At 43.6% G+C, this 18,127-nt stretch overlaps 2 protein-coding genes across 4 annotated transcripts in view; one reads left to right on the top strand and one right to left on the bottom strand.

Annotated features, from left to right (window-relative positions):
• Positions 1-100: 100 nt before the first annotated feature.
• tmc8 (transmembrane channel-like 8) lies at positions 101-15,959 on the bottom strand. Its single transcript, XM_088599797.1, has 16 exons — positions 15,826-15,959; positions 13,966-14,212; positions 10,709-10,857; positions 9,776-9,922; positions 9,304-9,350; positions 8,620-8,759; positions 7,969-8,116; positions 6,866-7,036; positions 5,765-5,916; positions 4,811-4,916; positions 4,132-4,229; positions 3,810-3,993; positions 3,332-3,462; positions 2,608-2,763; positions 1,346-1,424; positions 101-1,214 (listed from the first exon to the last, which is right to left on the bottom strand). Exons 1-16 carry the CDS (start codon positions 15,872-15,874, stop codon positions 993-995), a joined length of 2,226 nt encoding a protein of 741 aa, XP_088455923.1. The 5' UTR covers positions 15,875-15,959; the 3' UTR covers positions 101-992.
• A 54-nt stretch (positions 15,960-16,013) lies between these two features.
• tmc6b (transmembrane channel-like 6b) overlaps positions 16,014-18,127 on the top strand; it is a 31,800-nt gene continuing 29,686 nt past the window's right edge. For 2 of the 3 annotated variants that reach the window (XM_088599792.1, XM_088599795.1), the window contains exon 1: positions 16,015-16,149. The gene's annotated coding sequence lies outside the window, so the exon portion shown is untranslated. Of the gene's footprint in view, positions 16,150-18,127 lie in introns of all 3 variants that reach the window. The other variant, XM_088599794.1, reaches the window with a different exon arrangement.

Genomic DNA, 18,127 nt, shown 5'->3' with positions numbered 1-18,127 from the left:
GGCTCTCATAGTTCAACCCAAAAGTGAGTAAAAGCATGATGAACCAGCACTGAGTATTACAACTTGTCAAAAAACGACAAAGAAACAAACCGAAGCCGACTGAACGTTTACTGAAAACTTTAATACTGTTTGTTGAGGCAACACAATCAGTTTCATCACTGCACTTTCAACAGGTTTTTAAACTTATTTACAAAAAGAACACCATTGATGGGATATCCCTGTAAACAACACTAGTTTAAAAAAATGTACAACAGTAAAAAAAAAAAAAACAGAAACTGCCAACAAAGGATACTACCACTTCAACAGGAATATGTGAGCTTCTGCCCAATAATAAAATAACTTTTGACTGGTAAATTCCAGTCAAAAAAAGTCTTACTTCAGAGTAAAAAAAAATATTACATTGGTCAAGGCACTGAACTATACAGACCGATAAAAGTATTTTGAACTAGAATGCTGAAAATGTAGCCAAACGTAATATCACAACATAAGCCTTTAGAACTAAAAAAATAAACCAAAGTACTAATTAAATTACTTTACATGTATTATAGATACAAAAATAAAACAAAAACATTCCGTTGGTTATTTAGCACAATGTACTACTGCTGGAATGCAAATGACTGTAAAGTTACATTTACAGAGCATAAGTCCAACACTGAGCAAGGACCATATTTTGCTAATCTCTGAGATTTATTTTAAGTCTATACGCTTCACTGAGAAATTATAAGAAGGCTTTACTGATTAGTGGAGCTCACTTCCAGGAATCTATAACTCACTCTTTGCAAGTCCTTTGCTACTCTTCCTGTTTTTGCACCATCTGTAAATGAAAGTATTTGCTTACTAAACTGGAATCTATGTAATTTGAACAGAAAAGGAGATGCAATGGACATAAAACTGGTCCCTCTGGACACCACGAATTACAATTACATTGCTCGAAGATTTGCAGTTTGGAGGCATCTATTGTTCCAGAAGACAAAAGACATTCAAGTGTCGTTCTAGGTGGACATCACTGCTAGACTTCTCCCTTCGTCCTCCTCAGACTCCACACTGACTCCTCTGCTGAGCACAGGTTCGAAGTCCTGGAGGTCCGTCACGCCCTGCCAGGAATGGATGTCTTCACTGTCACTGCCTTTTGAGATGTCCGTCCTCAGTCTCCTCTCATACTTTTGTAGAGGAGCAGAAAGTTTATTCACCAAGAATCTTTTGTCATAACCCTCCTGATAAGAGAGAAGAAAAGCGATGTGATACCGCACCCATAGGATGCTCAGTCCAATGGAACATACCTTCCTCTAGCCTTCTGGTTGAGCAGTGTGTGAGAATTAAGAACAGTGTTGCTAAACGTACTCACCATGACAAGCCTGTCTTTCAGTCTCTCAATGGTTTTGCAGTTTGCTCTGTATATGGACATGTAGAATGTCAGGAGGATGCTGTGGATTAGAAACCAATTACTGGTGGCAGCACAGAGATACCGATATGCCTACTTGCCTTTTAAGGAAGTTGTGAGCAATTGGGAAGCACTTACACAGATCATATTAAATATAAATATTACATTACTATCGTATTAAAATCTAATAAGACCAACCTTGAAATAACTAAACATCATTCCACACAATTTTTAATTTTCTTTTTAAAATGTTTCTATGCACGTATTAGAAATGACAAAGTGTTTAGCATGTTCAGTTGTACAGTATTTACGAGTGGGTGAATTGTGATGATATTATTCCTTTTGTTACCAGAAAATTATTTTAATAGAGAAAATGTATAGTAAAAAAATGTATTTCCACAATTGAATGATGTTCTTCAGGGAATGCTTACATCTTACTAAAATATATTTCACAAACAAGTAAAATAGGCTTAAATAAGAAATTTAAAGGACAGATATCTTCCACCATGCTTTTTAAAGCATGCCATGGAGGGTTAGGTCAGTCTCAGGGATAATAAAGTCTAAAAAAATTGAAATACCACCCTTGTACATGCTCCTGGGAAAAACTAAGGTTGCTGCTGGAAGAGGTGTTAGTGGGGCCAGCAGGGGGCGCTCACCCTGCAGTCCATGTGGGTGCTAATGCCCCAGTATAGTGACGGGGACACTATACTGTAAACAGGCACCGTCCTTCGGATGAGACGTAAAACTGAGGTCCTGACTCTCTGTGGTCATTAAAAATCCCAGGGCACTTCTCGAAAAGAGTAGGGGTGTAACCCCGGTGTCCTGGCCAAATTTCCCATTGGCCCTTACCAATCATGGCCTCCTAATAATCCCCCTCTATGAATTGGCTACATTACTCTGCTCTCCTCCCCACTAATAGCTGATGTGTGGTGAGCGTTCTGGCGCACTATGGCTGCCGTCGCATCATCCAGGTGGGGCTGCACATTGGTGGTGGTGGAGGGGAGTCCCCATTACCTGTAAAGCGCTTTGAGTGGAGTGTCCAGAAAAGCTCTATATAAGTGTAAGCAATTATTATTATTATTATTATTATTATTATTATTATTATTATTATTATTATTACATTAACCAGGACAATAGCAGGTAATTCCAGGATTGAGAAAATGTAAACTGTAATCAGCCGAAATCTTACGCGCACATTCAGGGACAAACTGGCTAACGGCACATACATTTCAGTCAATATCAGGGGTATAGCGAAGGCCTCCGACACGAGGTAGAGGAGGACAGGCCTGGTAGCGTTGGGCAGGCTTTGAATGCACACAGTGGCCACGTCCAGCACCCTCTCCTGCTCCTGAAACGGCCCGCAGGCCCTGGATGGCTTGAACCTGGAAGACACGACAGCAAGAGAAGCACACATCCAGGCCATTTTTCATGGTTTGTCATTTAGCTTCATAAGTGTAATAGTAAAAACATCACACCCGGAGAAGGCACCACAGCTGGAATGTTGTGTTTCCTTTCTTCTCTTTTCAGCATGGAATAAAACCTTACTTGTTCCATAGTAAAAATATAACTATTATACGTATAATGCTCAGATTCTTCCTTAAAATACAGTTGTGCAGGCTGTGACAGGATATACTGTCACATGGGACATACAGGAAATGGCACATTGGAGTTAGAAAAGTCCCAGTTAAAGAGTATTCGAATGAGCTTCTTTATAGCCACAGAGGTCCTTGTTTAGTCTCAGCCACTTAAGGACTATTTATTTAAAGAAGGTGAAGGACTGTGCTGGGGCATGGTGCAGGCATCTCTGTTTATGGTGCTCTGAAGACATTATCTTTTCCATAAGAGCTCGCGGGAAAAGAGTCTGCCTGTTCACTCTTCATCTCCTGCACACGTTCAACAACGCTCCACAGGGCTAACGGCGGCCAGCGTTCATCACCCATCAACACTTACTCGACGAAGTGGATCCCAAGGGCAGCCAAGGACATTAGCAGCCCCAGCAGGAGCATGAAGTAGAACAGCACGGAGGAGCTGGAGGCTCGGAACATCCTCCTCACCGGCGCGCAGTTCCTGAAGAGGTGGAACTGAGGAGAGAGAGAGAGAGGAGGGCAGGGAGTTACACTCCGCACGACAGCGAGCAAAGTCACAAACCCCATTAACTGAGGTTGGTCTGTAGACCTGCTGTCCCGCTTCTCATGTGTTACAATTAACAGCAGCATAGTGTTTTTTTAACAACCAATGACAAAGGTTTGATTGGGGGTCCTTACAGCAACAGATTTGCTTGAAAAGGGGACCCCTTCTATAAACAGACTGGGCCACGCAGGGCTTGGAAAGATGAGACCTAAGATGCAGAGATGTTAATGCCTAATAAACATGAACTGTCGCGAGTCCTCCGGCCCTGTGCACGAGAGGGAGGCGGGCTCTGGCTTGCCTTGCGGATGTAAAAGAGAGCGAGCATCTTGACCAGGTTGAGCAGGGGCAGCAGGGGGCAGAAGAAGAGCCCCACCCAGCTGACGGTCTGGCTGTACACGATGTCCAGGACGTTCAGGGGAATGAGAAACTGGTCCTTGCCGATCATCTGCACCAGGCGCCACGAGCACCTCTCCACCAGCTGCCTGCCGACACACAGCCCCACACGGTGACTCCGTGACAGAGCCTCTAGGACAGGCAGGACAGGACAGGCACGGCAGCCCCTTCACGGGGAGAACCGCAAGGGAGTCAGAAACAGCGGCGGTTCACGAGGGGCTGCTTACTTTCGGGGGTACGCCACGAGGATCGTGTTTCCTAAGGATGCCAGAAAATCAAACACCAGCAGCTTGTACATCTCCTGGCCAATCGTGTTCTCCCAGCACTGCAATACAGCACAAGCAGAATACACTCTTTTTCTTCAACGCCCACAGAATGTGGGAAACACACGGGTCTCAGAAATACAACATTTTCCAAAATATTTTGCAGTTAAAGTAATGGCTATGTTCAGTGTATTAGAATGCAGACAATGCTTAACCCTTGAACCTCAACATTTCAAGCCAGATAAAGTTGGCCTTAATCATCTGGGTTTATCTTAGTGTCAATTATGTATACAAGACATTAAATAAAAGTTTTATTCCATGCTGGAAAGAGAACAAAGAAAACACAAAGTTTCGGCCGTGGAGCCTTCTTCAGGGTGTGAACTGAGTCATCTGACTTTTCCATGTAGACATTTGTTGTGTATGGACGTAAAAGAGTCCAGCAGAGTGTGCTTTTGAGCAACAGAAATGTACATGTGTCGTATGTTAAGGAAAGGGCACCACTTCAGCGTATAGTAAGTAATATGTTCAACTTACTTTCTACTAAGTCTTAACGTTTTTCAGCTTATATTTTTGGAAAAACAGTTTCACGTGGGTGCAGTTGGCCTTTTGTTAATGTGGTATGGATAGCAAAGCTGAGTGTTACCTGTTTTTCACAAGTTGGACTTTTGGAGTTCTGTTGTGCTGTTCGGACACTCTGATACATGAAGAAGAGGAACATGGCCAGGCTGGCCAACTTCAGGAAGATGCTTCTGCGTGGAAGAAAGGCAAAGCCCCACCCCCTCATCCCAGTTCAGTGTCACCCGTCACAGGAAACTCGAATGCATGTTTGAGACGGTGGGTCAGTGCCAGAAAGGATGTCAAAGAAACTAGGACAGCTGGACAGGGTGCTGGAGCACGCCTTGTAAAATCACCGCCATGGCTAGTTATCAATGGAAAAATTCACTTCAGCCTCGAAAGCAAGCTACAGTGGGCTCAAGAATTACTGGCACCCTTGATAGAGATGAACAAAAGAGCTGTATCAAATAAACAGCACAGATAAGGAACTATATTTTATGACCCCAAAAATGGGAATTCTACAGGCTTTTGTTCTAATACACCTTATTTCAAAACAAATGTTTTTTTTTTTAAATGAGTAATACAAATTGTTTTCTCGGAATAAATAAAATGATTGAATCAATAATTCTTCAGCTCACTATAGCTGATTCAAGGAGGAAACATTATTTTAAGAACGCAAAACAATCATTCTTCAGACAATACTGTGTTAGTACAGAGTTACAGATCTTGTATTCTAAAGCAATGCTTATACGGTGAAAATACTCCGACAGGACGAAGTGTTCTAAGGCCCTGGAGGGTTTGACACTTGCATGGGTTGGGAACTCAGGGATGGCCTAATCTCAGGTCTGGCTACATACTCTAATTTGGTACTGTTCCTTGCATCAATAAGATCAGTCATTGTAGATCTTATACCGTCAACCCCATTCAAACCCCCATTGCAAAATGACCAGTCTTAGTTAAGAATGCGCATGTCGGTACACAAACTGAAAACCCAATTATGCCCCTGCATTCAGACAGTGGGGACTTGAGAGAGGACCCTTACCTCACCAGGGTGATGTTGACCTTGTTGGCAACAGAATAATCCTCAAACTTCACGATCTTGCAGAAGATGAAAGGCAGCAGGAAGTTTATAAGAGTGATGGTTATGGATGGAAGGTATTCCATGAAAAGGTTTAGGATCCAGCCAGATTTTGCCTGAACACAGAAGAAAAGAGGATTCAGGCCACTGCAATTGCAAAATGATATCAACCCATTCAATTTTTTTTTGTCCGGTCCATAGATGTTGAATGTTTTCTTTATACCTCACTCACCATTAAGAAGTGTAGATAGCCAGCAGCCATATCACCCTGCAACTCACAACTGGCAGCCCACTGAAGCTAAGCAGGTGTGAGCCTGGTCAGTACCTGGAGGAGAGGCTCCTGGGAAAGCTAAGGCTGCTGCTGGAAGAGGTGTTAGTGGGGCCAGCAGGGGGCACTCATCCTGTGCTCTGTGTGGGTCCTAATGCCCCAGTATAGTAATGGGGACACTATAAAATGTAAAAAGGTGCCATTCTTCGGATGAGACTCTCTGTGGTCAGTAAAAATCCCAGGGTGTTTCTTGAAAAGAGTAGGCATGTCACCCTAGCATCCCGGTTAAATTTCCCATTGGCCTTTACCAATCATGGCGTCCTAATAATCCCCATCTATGAACTGGCTTCATCACTGGGTTCTCCTCCCCACTGTTAGGTGATGTGTTGTGAGCGTACTCGTGCACTACGGCTGCCATCACATCACACAGATGGGGCGACACACTGGTGGTAGTGGAGGGGAGTCCCCACTACCTGTAATATAATGCAGGACAGATGCAGCTTTTCTAGATAACACACTCCAGCCTCTAAAGTGAGTGACAAGCCCTGCTGCTCTCGCTAGCTGCGGACACCCAGGCTGACTCCTCAGTGGTGCACTGACTGCCTCGTGCATCATTCAGGCCTGGAGCAGACGAGCTTGAGCATTATCAGCTAAGCCAGTCAGCAATCTCCGGTTTTAACATGTTCAGTAGCATGCACGAGGAGCACGTCTGTGTGAAGAGAGCAGCTCGCCCAGTCTGTTGGGGCTGGAACCCCGCTGCAGGTGCCAGAGTCTTTAAACTACAAAGACCGTCTCACCTGCTGATAACGCTGGGAGCGCTGGGTGGCGAAGTATATAAGATAGAATGCTCCAGAGAGCAGGACGAAGACGACCAGGTTCAGGACGGCTCGCATGAAGTAAAGCAGAACCCACTGCTGCACCGTGCGCTGGGACTCGCGCTGGAGAAACCGCTCTTCCTCCAGATCCACCTGCGGGGAGGCAGGCGGAGAGGTAACTCGATGCCCAAGGCGTTCAACCTTTCGGGGGGAGGGGGGGGGGGCACTCTCCTGGTTAAAAAGAAAGTGCCCCCCCCCCCAATCATCTTATCATAGATGTGTCCTCCTCGCCCCTTCGTAAAGGTCCTGTAAAGATGTCACTGCCCCTTTTCAAAACGGGTTTCAACTGAGCCAAACAAAAGGGCTGTGACTGATCAGGGTGACGTACCTGCTGTGCACGCTACTGAAGCATCCAGGTTGATTCACAGCTCAGTGTAAGGGCAAATTTAGAACATGGATCTACAAAGAATTACAACAACTAAGGGGCAGGGGGACCCTTCGCTCACTCAGCACACAGGCAGCGGTGCTGCTGAAACAAGATGGCGGCCTCTCCCTGTCACCGGGGCCGGTTCTGACTCCCGTGGAGTGCCTTATTAAAGACCCTATGCGGACGGTAGAATCCGGAAATGACAGCTGAGGAAGATACAGCACGGTTAGGATGGGTTGACGGACAGGGGGCGGTGACTGTAGTGTCCAAGTCCAAGGAAGTCCAAAAAGGGAAGTCGGGGCGCAGTCCGTAATCCAAAGGCCGGGGATCCATCCAAGACAAAGAGTAAAAAACAGGAACCGGGTCGGAACCGGACAGGAACTAGAAGCATAATGGGACCAGGCGCTCTGAACCCCGGACCCAGACGGTCAGGACGCCGGGGAATAAGACCTGCCTTCGGGCTACCTGTGAGCCTGGGGAATAGGCCAGCCTCGTGGTGTCCCTCTTCCAATACTGAGCCCGGAACTGCAGAGACGCTAGGCTTTTAACTGCAAACCAGACGAGACGCACCAAGAAATAATAAAAACTAATCATAACAGAAAGGGGGTAGGAGCGCCCTCTAGAGGAGGGATGTGGAGCGTAACCCTCCCTTGCTCACTTTCAGGTCGTTCCTGATGTTGCTGTGCCGGAGTGCGGCAGAGTCGGGAACCTGGATGCAGAAGTCCCAGCCGCAGAAGATTCTGTAGCTCTTTGTCATCTTGTAGCGGTTTCCCAGCATCCACTTCAGCTTGTAGCCATTGACAGTCCTGTGGAGAGAAAACAGAGGCTCACAACAAGGAGAGGAATTAGACACCACGGCTCTTCTCGAGCTCTCATATTCCACGCTTTAACCAGTTTTATGAAGCCGCTGAATCAATGGCATTTCTTCTACCACTGCCACTTTCAAACTCTCACAGGGAAACACAGTAAAAGGCCTCACAATAAAAGCTAATGGGAAGAACAGTACTGATATGTATCAAGGCTCTTTGTCATGTTTATTCACACAGGATTCCATAGCTCTCATTGAAAACAGGGGCAGGTATTCAAATGAGTGAAGACTAGCGTGCTCTGTTGCTTCGGATGAATAGCTGCCCCTTTTGGGGGCAGGACGGATGGACCTCAGTTCATTACCTGCCTGTTCTACTTTGCCATTGCACATTTACGGCCACCGCCAATAACAAGCGCCAGAGAAGAAATACCCCGGGGGGGGAGGAGAAAAGAAATGGAATCATAATAATCAAAGAGAAGAACCCCTTTCTTCACTTCATACCTCACCACCACCCACACCAGATTGACAAGGAGCACCACGCCAACACTGAGCAGGAAGAGCAAGGGGATGTTGAGGCACGCGGAGTCCAGACTTCTCCTGGTGTAGAAACCGTAGAACAGGGAGGAGCGGCCCAGAAAGCCCTGCGGAGACAGGGATCTGCTAGCCCACAGCGGGAAAATGCACAGCGCTCCCCATGGGAAATGTGTCCGGTGTCACAGAGAGGTGGGCTAGCTAAATCGAATGAAATTGTGGGATAGGTATGGTAAAGCAAAGGCGTCTTCCATGGTAAAGCAATGCAAATGCATGGGAAAGCGGCAAGAAAACTACAGGAAAACTGTGCAGATTTACTGTCGGAAACTATCCTATCAGTAGATCCTAAGACAGACTCTCTTAAACAAACTGTAGGATTCATCAAAGCGTGTCACTTATTTTAAAGTAGCACTCATGTAATTTGCTCCACACATGCTATTGACCTTTTAAAACCCAACGGTTTTCCTGTACAGCAAGGAAACATGGGCAGAAGGTCCCTTAAACACAATGCAGAACTGCTCTTCATCTGTTCTTTTTATTGTTTTTTATTCTAATGAGGCAAGGCTGCTTCATTAAAGGAATCACTGGTCCTAATTTGAGGAGGAGGAAGCCCACACCCTTGTTCAAACAGCACGACAGGAGAGAGAGACTCACCATCCCCGAGAACAGGTCCAAAAAGGAGTCATTTAGTTTGCAGGTTGCTACAATCAAGAAAGCAAACAACAGTGTAAGATGGAATATAAAATAAAATCACTCTTGAGCAATAACTGGTCTCATCTTGGGAAATGAATTAAAGATACCTTGTGCAAATGAAACACATTTCATTTGATTTAGGTATATACTGTTAATTATGGACTATTCATTGAAATTATGCCATTGGGAAAAGTTATTAAAGTTTTTAATTTTACGCAGTGAAAATTGCAATAATTGCGCTAAAAAAAGACACAGATATCCCCCTGTGGTTTTCATACACTACTCATTATGGAAAGTGCAAGTGTGAAGAATAAGAAATACTATGACAGAGGAGTATACTGTGTCTCCCTTCATTCACATACAGATCTAGCAGCGCAGAATATGTGTTGCACTTGTGTTGCTGCCAACCCCATTATTGTGAGACCCCACGTGCCTTCTCTCTGCCTGACGGTGCTGTTCCTCTCGTACACTGTAATGGGTACTATCACCATTCCAGTGATGACCAGGACGTTTAGCAGATTGAGGTAGACCAAGCAACGAAGGAAGGTGAAATATGACATCACTCCAGAACCGAATTTACCTGCAGGAATGCAAAAAGACGAAATACGAAGTGTGTGATTTGCTTAAATTGTACATTTAGTTTTAACCAGTGACCATCCCAGACATGGCACAGATTTCCAATGCTTGCTTCCTGTCTGCTTCATCATGTGTCTTTGGTAATTTAAGCACATGATAAGACACCTTGCTCATCCATCTGATAATGACAGGAGTCTGAGACGGAGCTGCGACCCTCTACTCCAGTCTTGGTGACACTGCATCTGCTGTTCCAGCTGAGCTCTAAATATCTGTCGATGACTTTAATTGATCCTGATTCTTGTTTGTTTCGACTTTTAGCTTTAACTTTTTTTCTACACTAAGTCCTGAGTTTCAAAAATACCCCATTTCAAGAGTGCTGTTTTGACTACCTTCAATACACAGATCCTTAAGCAGCTACTCCTCAACTTGCTTACCCTTATTTCTGACCAAACAGCTCTTAATGGGAGATGAGACCGTATCAGACTCTTTCAGAGATCTTTTTCCTTCTGCGAGAGGTCCAGCTGGTTACTTTGCAGGCAGCACACCTGAACGAGGGCGGTTTTGAAACTCAAGAACTGATACGGGGTTGATACCCCAGGTACAAATCCCATCTGACTTTTCCAGAGCTGAAAGCGAATTGCACACTACGCCCCCAAGGTAAACCTGAATCAGTGGGGCTGTGCTTAAGCCCTTGGCTGGAGCAAAGACGTGGAAGATCTGGGAGACGAAGGTCTGGGAAGGAGTGAGAGGGAGTAGAAGAAGAAGAAGAGAAAGTGGTGGGAGGGCTCACCCTCGATCTGGTGTAGGACAGCCTTCCAGGGCTGCAAGTCTCGCAGCTTGTTGGCCAGGCTCTCCCGCAGCCTCCTCCTGGACGTGCGCTGGCTCTGCCGCCATGACTCCCAGCAGCCAATGTTGCGCTGCTTCTCCTGCCGCTGCTTTCTGAAACCCCCGCCCCCAGAGCAAAGAAAGGCGCGATTCAGACTAGACTGAATGATGCAGGAATGACGCGCACAGACCAGCATTTTTACTGCACTGGACTGCTCTGATCATGCGTACCAGGACAGTCAACAATCCGGCTTCAGAACATCAGGAAAATGAAGTGAAGTGTAATTACCTGTCATGATGATCACGCCCCCACTCACTGATGACTGTGAGATACCTTCACAACCCCTCAAAACTGGATTTTGAATAGATTTTGGCAGTACTCCAGTTGTACCAGTTCTCTGATTAACTGCAGGGATATTACGAGCTACAGGAAGGTTTTTTGTACTACGCTTCACATAACTACCACGAGATGGCACAATAATAATGACAGTATGTTCTGTAATAGCAGTTCTGCTTCCTACTGAGACTCTGAAACCAAATTATATATAATCAGAAAACTGTATCAAAACATAATCAAAGACAACAATCAAAGAACTGAGTAGTTCTTATAATTGGCGTGGGTTTGCAAGTTATGTTTTCGAATTCCTAATATGATCACAGCGTGATCATACTGTATATTAAAAACTATAAGGCTTAAGGAAGTATTAGGAAAAAACACTCCCTTTTGAAGTTTCCAATAAATACTTCAGTTGAAAAACGAACCTCATGGAGTCTGAGCACTTTATTTCTTTGTGCAGACAAGAGCCTGCTCTGCACTTGCAGGTCTGCACACTGCTCATCTTGAAAAACAGGTTTGTGTTTTCTGCACTGCGACACTGTGGCTCTCAGAGAGTCAGTCTGCACTCTGAGCTTTTTACGTGGCTCAGCAGGGCTCTGTATGTCTCTTTTAAACAGCTCCTAAAGAGTGTGAATTTCTCATTTCATACTGTGAAAGGTATTTTTGCTCTCCTAAAGGAGAAGACAAAATCAGCTTTTTTTGCTCTGTACAAAAGTACAGTTTATGTCAACATTAAAGACAAAGACAAAAGCCACATTGCAAGAAAAATTAGATATTATCATATAAAACACTAATACATTTGTTGATAAGCCTAAAAGAAAGAGATGTTGTTCCTAATCTGATATGATTATACAGTATATATTTAATTATATATATATGATAATGATGTCCTGTATAGATCATTCTGGGACGTACACAAAGTCTACCTATAATTTCCTTCGCTTTAATCTTCCTTAACAACAGTCAAAACTATAATTGTACCTAAACATTTATCCTATTGTTTATTTATTCATTTAATTATCATATTCTTGCTTAAATAAATATATGTCCTGTTATATGCTCCCTGTTGGGAGGCATCAAATGTTTCTATTTTGCCTTACAGGCAGGTTAAAAGACGTACACATTCCGTAAAATTTAACGCAACATGAATCAATTAACAAATAAAAAACATACATAAGATTAAAAAAACAAGCCAGTGGTTTTAAATATTCCTTACAGTTCAAAAAAAGTTGTCAGTGAGTGAAACCTAAGATACATTCACGATGAAACTTAAGTATGACAATCAATTACTTTTGTATTCTTTAAAGCTGGGGTACTTCGATGTGTAATTTAAACATTTTGATACCTTCCAGTAGATTACAATTTAGATTACAGTAAACAGAGGAAAGCTGCATAAATCCACTATACATGCAACTTTCATCCATAAAAAATGGGCATCCTGAGAAATGTTTGCACAGCTGTTGATAGTTTTATGATGTTCTGAAGCAGTAAACATGGCTAGGCAATTGCATTTTTAATTAATCTAATTAAATTTTCTGTTTTAATTTATTCAAATTAATTAAGTTAAAATGAAGTTTTTTCTCATTTTAACTGAGACTAAAACAATTGCAGAAAAAAATCAATCACTAGCCTTGGTGGACAAGACAGGTTAAAATCAGAGCACAGAAACAGATATAGAGGAGAAGAAACAGCAAGCAAAAGAAAGACAGTAGAAACTTTAGCGCTGTCAAATAGTTCCTCCTTTATAGACCACAAGGAGAAGGACACAATCAGGGAGTCTGAGCAGTAATACGACCAGTTTTGGGCTTTAGGAAAGGAACTGTTGACTGATTACTTGCGGTGTCCATCAGTCTATAATAAATCTCACTTCTGAAGTGATACTTCATTCGGTTTGGGATTTTCTGGTCTTGTTTTCAGAAGTTTCCAACTCTGGTTGTTGGCCTGGCAGTACTTCAGTCTGAACAGGGCTGTTTAATGGATAAGATTCCTCTGTTCCCTTCATGGTATTTGTGCCTTAAGTTTTGCTCCAGGTTTGTTACTTTATTACCATGCTGAAAACATGAGCCGTGTTACCACTTTTTGTTTCCTTCGTAACAAGGAGTGTTCAGCTGTTAGCTGTCATTCATTTGCTTGCATAGCTGATTTCATGTTGATTTAATCGATTAATTCTGTTTATTTTATAATTGCTACCAACTGTATTTTTTCTCATTTTCTAACATATAACAATACACGCACCTACTACAAAGAGAAAATTATATTATATTATGGATACAACATTTTAGGAAATGGAGACTACAGAGTGAAAATTTCATAATCAGATTAATACCCAAATAAGACAGTCTGTTTCCCTCAATGCAGCGATCACTAGCAAGATATACTTGACTTTTCAGTGTGGAATAATCCTCTGCTTCTTCCTTCACATATACAGCACAATACATACTGTATATGTACATATGTGTTTGTTAGAGCATATTAAGGTTCGGAAGCTCCACACTTATTTATAAACAGTGGTGGTTTTGTGACTAGGTGCACAAGTTTTAAGCCACAGAATTGCAGACATCAGTAATACTGAAACACAATGCAGCTAACCCAGACGAACACCCACATGAGCAAAGATACACTACAGTGAAAGAAAAACTGAGGAATTGGCTCATAACTAGAACATTATAAGGATACAGAACATAGGACATAGGATATTTCAAATAGTAGGAGTTCAACAGTGTCAGAGTAAACACATCAATCCATCTGAAGTGCATTAAGTACAAAAATAACAGATACCGTTCTTTTTTTGACAGCTCACCAAGTTGAACATGCTTAAAACTTGCACCCGGTTGCACATTTTGTGCACAAATTTGTGCACACATGTGATGAAGTGTGGGATGTACCTGGTGTTCCTCTTCTGCTCCATGGACAGGGGGAGCATTCGGAGAGGCGTGTTGGGGTCCCACTCCCTGGGTTTGAGGAAGCCAGCTGTGGCTCTGTCTCCCTCCTCCTCCTCCCAGCCAGCCGGTCCTGCGTGCCCACTCTCTCCTCTCCTGCGGCGCAGGGACTGGGAGCTGGGCAGCTGGGTGAAAACAGCAGTCTGGTGATAGCTGCTGGGTTCGTCGTACAGCGATGTGGCGCCACTCTCACCTGCGCCAAAAACAAAGGGCAGAGGTCAGACAGCAAGGGCCGTTACCCACTCCCCTGCAGGCCTCGAGCCCACCGGCCCTCCAGTGCCATCTGGTGTTGGCATGGATGGACTGTGTTCCCCCCTCTTTTTTTCTTCCTGAAAACACCACAGACGTAGAGCAGGACAATGAGGAAGTGGGAAATGTTCCGCAAAGGAATAAAAAATGAAAGCATTTCTTCACCACGCTAAAGGTCACAACACCTATATCACTGTAGTGCTAACTGACTCAGCTAGGGGCTCTGCAACGGTCTCACCCTCTAATAATGGACAACCACCGAGCCCTTCACACCAGATTCATTGATTGATTATTGATTTTAATGCCTTTGGTAGGCAGGGTTTGCTTCACAGCTGGATGCCAAGCATTTTTTGTTGATTACTGAGATACCTGCACTTTTTTTGATAATAACTGCAATTCTGGGGAAGTGAAATTCACTGTCACTAACTGCGGATGAGCCGCAAGCTCAGGAAGACAATCGCAGCAAAGCTGCAGCAACCAGCTTAGGACAGGCCTGGGGCAGCAGTTCTGTTCCTGGGAAAGTTGAGCAACAATTATTCCACCCACTTACATACAATCAGTGTTTTCTTGGAAGTCTGCTTATTTCACTGACTTTATAATTCAATTTTCTTTTTACTAGACTGTTTTATTGGAACTACTGTGTATAAGCTGTGCAGCTTGCTGTCATGAGGCGTGGTCTAGAAAATAATTTCCCCAAACCCTGATAACTCTGTCCAACCCCAGGGCTCTGGTTTAGGAGAGAATCTGAAAGGGATCCTGGAGAAGTGGAGAAGTGCAGATGCTGAACACAGAGGCCTTAGGTATTAAATCCTTATGGACGTAGGTGCGTCCAGGTCGATGCTGTGGACATATTTTATTTCTGGCTGCACTGATGCAGGCCTCTCTGTTGGTCTATCTGTGGAGGTGGCTGTCCCAGGAAAGTGCCATTAAAGGTTTCCACAGACATCACGATGCAAGCAGCACAACTGAGGATTGGATGACCGACCATCTTGTGTTGTGTCCTTCTGAAATAGGCCCAGTAGCCTGCCTGACGTCACAGAACCATATAACGCAATCTTAAAGGTGCCAAACTCAGTGACAGCCACATAAGAAACACCAGCCCATGGCTCTGACAAGATCCTCAGAAAGGCACCATATGACAGCATATACCAACTTCTTTACAAGGATAAAATTGTTACATGGGTTAAAACATAAAGAGGTAGAAAGCACAATATGTCATACGTTCCACGTCATTGACTCTAATAGTTGATTATTTTCTTAATAGCCGTGCTCTGCATCTGCAATGTTTTTTGTTGTTCCAATTCTACAACATTTCAAACTAAAGGAAAAGATGAAGCACAGACTTCTCAATGGTAAAAAAAAGGCACCTGAAAGGATAATGACCTCAGAACAGCCATGAAAAGTTTAAAAAAATGAGAATGATCCTGATCCATTTACAGTCTAGAGAAAGGGAAAATATGTCCCTGCAGAAAAGACCCAAATATATTTTTTGACCAACACAGGAAAGGGAAAAGGTGTAACTGAGCCCAGTTTCGTGCGGGAGATCACAAAACTCACCCGACTCCAGGCGGAAGAACTCCACATTCCTGTGTCTGGTCTCCTCCATGGCTGTTCTCCTCGACGCTGCTGCTCAAAGGCGACCGAGAGACTCCGTTTTTGTGGCGGACATGGCCGAGCTGAAGACATACACCCAGGGGCTGCAGGTTCTTGAAATCACATGACAGGAAACAGACGGGGAGGCGAAGGGGTTGGTGTTAACTCTTCCTCCTTCACCTCAAGCGGACGTCTGTTCCAACAGAAGATACTCGTGGTTATGCGACTATTTTGCATTACACTGGGTCTGCTCTGCGCCTCAGAAGGAGTCTTGATGCCTGTTACCAGGTGAGTAAGCTTCCCAGTCGCCTGCACTGGTCCCTGGCCTCTTTGGAAGAGCTCAGGGAGAGGATGGAAGGTGTTTGTGTGAGTGTGTGTGTGTGGGGGGGTTATGTGATTTTTCTAACTCAGGTACAAAGTTAAACCGCTCCGTTTTCAGAGTGCACTTGGATGTCATTGTCATCTCACAGACACCGTGATTCGCTGCAGTGAATCGATGTATAACACAGCACAGAAAGATGAGACAGAACTGGGTTTCCATTTTAACACAATGCCATGAGCTTCTTAGTGGTCGTCCTTTGGAATTTCTGGTCCTTGGGAGCATCTTTCTTCCACGAGTTATGTTAAAAAAGTTACTTTAGGTTTCATTAAAGCACTACCACACTGCACATAATTTATGTACATAAATGTACATAAAAGAAAGATGTACATTCTTTGGAGCGTTAAGTCAAAATACTGATCTAGATGCATTGAAATGCTTCTCTGTCTGATCCAGTTCTTAATTCCCTGTGAATCAGCATATAAATTCTGAATTGTATTTACAGTACAATGTTGCTGGCATTTCATTGTTTTGTCATGAAACATTATGCTGCTGTTGTAACTCTGGCGGCTCTTCTGCTGCCGAGAGAACTCTCTCATCAGATGTCATCGTTAAGGATTTGACAGGAAAGCTCAACTCAGGAAAACAAATAGCAGGAAAAGGGTTATTCTAAGAAAAAAACAAGACACAATACTGTTTATGTCTTTCTTTTGGGGGGTTTCTGCTTATTTTCTAGTTTTCTAACTGATGTACAGAACTAGAAAATACTTGATGACAAGTAGTGTTCGTATAAAAAGGAGAGGGTCTGCTGTCTGGCATAACAATTATTGATGCTTTTCCTCCAGGAATGTGGCATCATGTATTAAGGCAATTTTCTGTATGAAGCCTCATCTTACTATTGGAAAGCTAACAAACACAAAAGGAGGTTTATAATTATTTACAGTAAGTGCCTGCCTGATTAGGACGAGAAAAAAGACAATATTAACAGTAACATTGTTAATATTGCTGTAGTCAATTAAAGTGCTTAAAAAGCAGGGTGTCGAATTGTATTTGATTTGCAGTTAAATGTTTCAGTTAGTGTTCTCACAGGACAAACAATAATGAATAATCTTAATTTGCATTTTGCATTGGCTGCATGTAATTCCAATGACCCTACATTCTTTTGCATGAGCTTTTCCAAAGAGCGGGGAAGTGGAGGTGGCTGAGTTAGGGTCTTGTGACAGCTCTGTCCATCAGGCATGGTCTCCCTAACAGTGCAGTTGGCACTACCAGTCATCTGTTCCTCTTTACTGCAGTACAGCTGTTCACAGTCTGCAGGAATCACAGTAGCAACACTCTGCACTTGGGCAGCTGACAACAGTGAAAGGCCACAGGCAAAACAAAACTTGTTTGTCCTTACAGGTTAACACAAGTGGATTCCTTAACAAAAATACAGCAGATTACAGTGGTCACAGCGGGTCACTGTGGGATCAGAGACGGACATTATAACACAGAAAAAGTATTTGATAATCCAAAACTGACATAGAACAAAATAGCAAAATGACTTACTGTTCAGTTGCCCGTTCATTAAAAAGAGAAGCTAAAAAATTAGTGCAATGGGAGCTAAGAATTGAGCAAGCTGAGACTTGACCGAACTTAGCTATGCCTCTGCAGTGCAGAAGTGTGTAAAAAGGGCCTCTATTTCCTGTGTGTCTTCTGTGCTTACAAAGCTGTCAGCTATCCTGATGAAGAAATCTAATCAGCTGGAAGGCAGCAGTGCTGAGTCACAACTTGGGAATGTATAAAAACACTTTGCAGGTTTAGAAGAATACATCCACCATTAACAAACAGATTAGCACCAGACAAAAGAGACACACACAGCAGGGAGCCCGAGTTTGAAAACCAGGACACAAGGAAAGGGCCACACAGAGAGGCTTTAGAGCCTGAGGGAGCTGCTTGTAAGAGCGC

The sequence above is a fragment of the Lepisosteus platostomus genome, chromosome 11, assembly GCF_059453375.1.
Source record: "Lepisosteus platostomus isolate fLepPlt1 chromosome 11, fLepPlt1.hap1, whole genome shotgun sequence".
In the NCBI taxonomy this organism is placed as follows: domain Eukaryota; kingdom Metazoa; phylum Chordata; class Actinopteri; order Semionotiformes; family Lepisosteidae; genus Lepisosteus; species Lepisosteus platostomus.
The sequence above is the reverse complement of the archived record's forward strand: the minus strand, read 5'-3'. Positions and strand labels throughout refer to the sequence as shown.